The 3591-nt window shown below is 45.8% G+C and overlaps 1 protein-coding gene across 2 annotated transcripts in view; it reads right to left on the bottom strand.

Annotated features, from left to right (window-relative positions):
- LOC102262218 (glutathione S-transferase A4) overlaps positions 1 to 3305 on the bottom strand; it is a 21245-nt gene extending 17940 nt beyond the window's left edge. Inside the window, exons 1-2 of one of the 2 annotated variants that reach the window (XM_005878092.2) lie at positions 3219 to 3305; positions 2192 to 2299 (exon numbers count right to left, since the gene is read on the bottom strand). In XM_005878092.2, coding sequence (XP_005878154.1) covers positions 2192 to 2281 — 90 coding nt within the window. In that variant the 5' untranslated portion in view covers positions 2282 to 2299; positions 3219 to 3305. Of the gene's footprint in view, positions 1 to 2191; positions 2300 to 2467; positions 2673 to 3218 lie in introns of those variants that run through there. The other variant, XM_014549284.1, reaches the window with a different exon arrangement.
- Positions 3306 to 3591: the final 286 nt, after the last annotated feature.

The raw sequence follows: 3591 nt of genomic DNA, 5'->3' as shown, positions 1-3591 counted from the left end.
CTTCCCCCCCCGAGTGCACAAATTTTTGTGCACCGGGCCTCTAGTCCTATATAATAAAAGCCTAATATGCAAAGTGTCCCCTTGACCGGGAGTTCAACCAGGAGGTTGACCAGGGGGCGGGGCCAGCTGGCCAACCGCCCTCGGCCCTTCCCCCTGGCCAGCCCCGTCCCAGCCGGCAGTGGCAGGCAGCAGGGGGGTTGGGGGAGGGAGGGAGACTCTGGCCGGCAGCCCCTAGGGGCCCTACCAGTGCATGAATTTCGTGCACTGGGCCTCTAGTTTTCAAATAAAAGGGACCAGAGCTCCTTGGAGAAAAACCTGGTTCTAGGGCCAGGGCTAGGAAAATATAAGAGCCTGGAGCATCTTGTTGTCAGAAAGTAAGAAACTGATGAAGGGGGAGGAAAAAAGAAAAGGGAGTGGGGCTATGTGGAAAGGACACAAGTCCCAATGGCCAAAAATAGGACAATTTGTGCAACAAAGTTAAATATTACTGGATTATAACCCAAAGTGAAAAAATAAATATGCTTAAGTTCATGCTGATATTAACAAATGACTGAATAAATAATTAAGTGGAGGGAAAAGACAAACTCCCTTACATAAGAATTCTAAATGGAGATACTCCCAGGAAGAGGAGCTTAATTCCCACCCTTTTGAGTGTGGGCTAAAAATGACGCGCTTCTAAAGAAAAGAGGGGAAATGGTCATTTTACAAGGGAGCTGGCAGAACCTCCTTCACCAAGTGGCCAAGGCTAACAGCACCAGTGAGAAATCATGTTAATATCACGTAATCCCTAACGTGATGCAATGGAAAGGGCACTTCGTCTCTGTGCTGTTCTTCCCCTGAACCCCAGTCTAATCATGAGAAAAATATCAGACATCCGGTTTGGGTATCAAACTGGAGGATTCTCCAAAAAACCTGACCAATTCTCTTCAAAACTGTCAAGGTCATGAAATAAAGGAAAGACGGAGAAACTGTCACAGGTGGGTGGAGACTAAGAAAACATAGGACTCAATACAATGCTGGATCCTGGAACAGTAAAAAGGACATTAGTGGAAACACTAACTAAATTCAAGTAGTCTGTAGTTTAGTCATGCATCAATGTTGGTTTCTTAGTTGTGTCGTGGTTATGTAAGATGTTATCAGTAAGGGAACCTGAGTGATGGTTATAGGGGAATGCTCAGCACTATCTTTATACCTGCTATAAATCTAAAATTTCTCCCAAATAGTTTATTTTTTGAAATGCAAAGGAAACTGCTAAAGATTTTTTAAAATACTGAAGGAAATAGAACAAAATGCAACGTGTGGGCCTGATTAAGATCCAGACTGGAATAAACTAACTATAAAAAAAAGACCAGTTTGAGACAATGAGGCTGAGTACTAGATAATAATAAAGAATTGTTAGTTTTGTAAGGTGTAATAATGGTATTGTGGTCATGTTTTAAAATCCTCCTCTTTTAGAGGTAAAAACTGATGATGTGACACGATGCTTAGATTTTGCTTTAAAATACTCCCAAAAAACAAGGGAGGGGAGGAGGTAGATAAAACAAGTTAGCATAAAGTTGATGATTTTTAAAATTTTTTTATTGAATTTATTGGGGTGACACTGGTTGATAAAATTATATAGGTTTCAGGTGTACAACTGTATAATACATCATCTGCATATTATATTGTGTGTTTACCACCCCAATTCAAGTCTCCTTCCATCACCATTTATTTCCCCCTTTACTTTATTGTACCACCCCTTAACCCCCTTTTCCCTTTGGTAATCACCAAGTTAACCGCTTCTTGAGGCTGGGTGAACAGTACATAGAATTCATGGCAATGTCCTCTCTGCCTTTGTTCCTACCTGAAAATTCCTGTAAGAAGCTAAAAGAACAGAACAAAAACACTGTGCAGACAAGAAATTTCCCGGGACCTCGTATAATTAACAAAAATCTGGGAGTCATTGGCAAATGTCAGGTTCATTCCTTTTCTCCTTACTAATAAATATTTATTGGTGGTAGATCAGAAACCAATGATGAAGTAAAAGCAAAATAGAAACCCATCCACTACATACCATTTATACAGGGGGAAAAAGATGGAAAGGAAGGAATCCTCTGAGGGACAGGACTACCTCAGGGCTCCCCCGTGTATGTTCTCCTCTAAAGTCTCAAAGGTGTAAGACAAATCTGTGAAGAAACAGCATAGAAGGTACCTCGACTCCAGCGGCAGCCAAAACCCATCGTACGGTTTCCATCCGGCCTCTCCCGTTGGGGTAGTGGAGCTTGGGCTTCTTCTCAGCCATGGCGGTCTTTCAGGCTTTCTGAAAAACACACGCAGCATCTCATTCGTGTCCTCAACCCAGTGCTGGGGGCTCAATGAGTATTCACGACCGAGGCACAGGAAACTGGCTTATTTTTACTGCGTTTCCCTTTTCCCTCACTCATTAAAACCTTCCACCATTTTAAAACCTTAAAACAAAACAAAATACCTCGGCTCTCATATTGTTTCTATGATTTCTTGTTTGGATCTTGGGAAGATGGGGCCGTTGGTGGCCAAGACATCTGTGCTAACACCGTATTTCACAGATTCAAATCATCTTATACTTTGAGCTTGAAAATCTTAAGATTTTCCAAATTCGGCCCGCAGAGGCCAGACGCGGAGGGTCGCCGAGAATTCTACACCCACGGGCACGTCTGCAAAGAAGTCGTACTTTCACACGCACCATCATATTTGATTATCACAGAAACTGGAAGGTGGACAGGCCGAGCATTGCAACATGTGCGTCCATCGTCACGCCTGCGGTAGCTGCCCCGGGTCCAGCACCTCCCCCGCCCCCGCTGGGAGGTGAGCCTTGGCCCCATCGAGTGCGCCCAGGCCACCCAGGCTGGACTCGGGTACCCCGCGTGCCCGCTCGGCCCAGGCTGGGCCACAGCGGCCACCTCGCCCGCCCGGGGAAGATCCGAGCCCAGTTTCTTTCGTCAATGGATTCAGACTCCCCAGAGCTAGTTAATAAAAATACGCACACTGAGCCAAGGGTGACCCCAACTGCAGTCAGGGGGCCCACATCTACCAAGACGAAGGCGGGGCGGGAAGGACAAGAGGGGGGAGGGAGACAAGAGAAGGGTTGGGGGATTGAGGGATGGATGGTGGAATAATCGAGTTCGGAGCCGAGAGAACAGAGAGAAGGATAAACAAAAAGAAGGGAAAAGACGGGTGGGGGCGACAGGAGGGACACAGACCTGGAGCCCGCTACCAGCACCCGGAGTAGCACAAAGCGCACTGCGCGCAGCCAGCAGCAGGGCGGGACCAGCTGGCTGGGAGGAGGCGCTACCGGTGGGCGAGGCTCCGGGAAGATTTCACCAATCGAAAAGGCAATGTTTAGCATGCTCCCACCCATCTGCAAGGCATTCTGGATAATACAAAACAGCTCAAATTCAAGCCAGTTTTAACATTAATTTTAGCATTTTGAAAGATTAAATGTGCTTTACAGTGTTATTTAGATTTGAGCTTTAATGAGTAATTCTTATTAGAGCTCTGGTAGGGCAAAAATCTCGTCCTATGTGTAAAGCCAAAATTCTGGCCAGGTTTATATAGCCCGTGCACAGCCATTGC

The sequence above is a fragment of the Myotis brandtii genome, unplaced genomic scaffold, assembly GCF_000412655.1.
Source record: "Myotis brandtii unplaced genomic scaffold, ASM41265v1 scaffold544, whole genome shotgun sequence".
Classification (NCBI taxonomy): Eukaryota; Metazoa; Chordata; class Mammalia; order Chiroptera; family Vespertilionidae; genus Myotis; species Myotis brandtii.
Note: the sequence above shows the minus strand (reverse complement) of the source record. Positions and strands in the feature narration are given on the sequence as shown.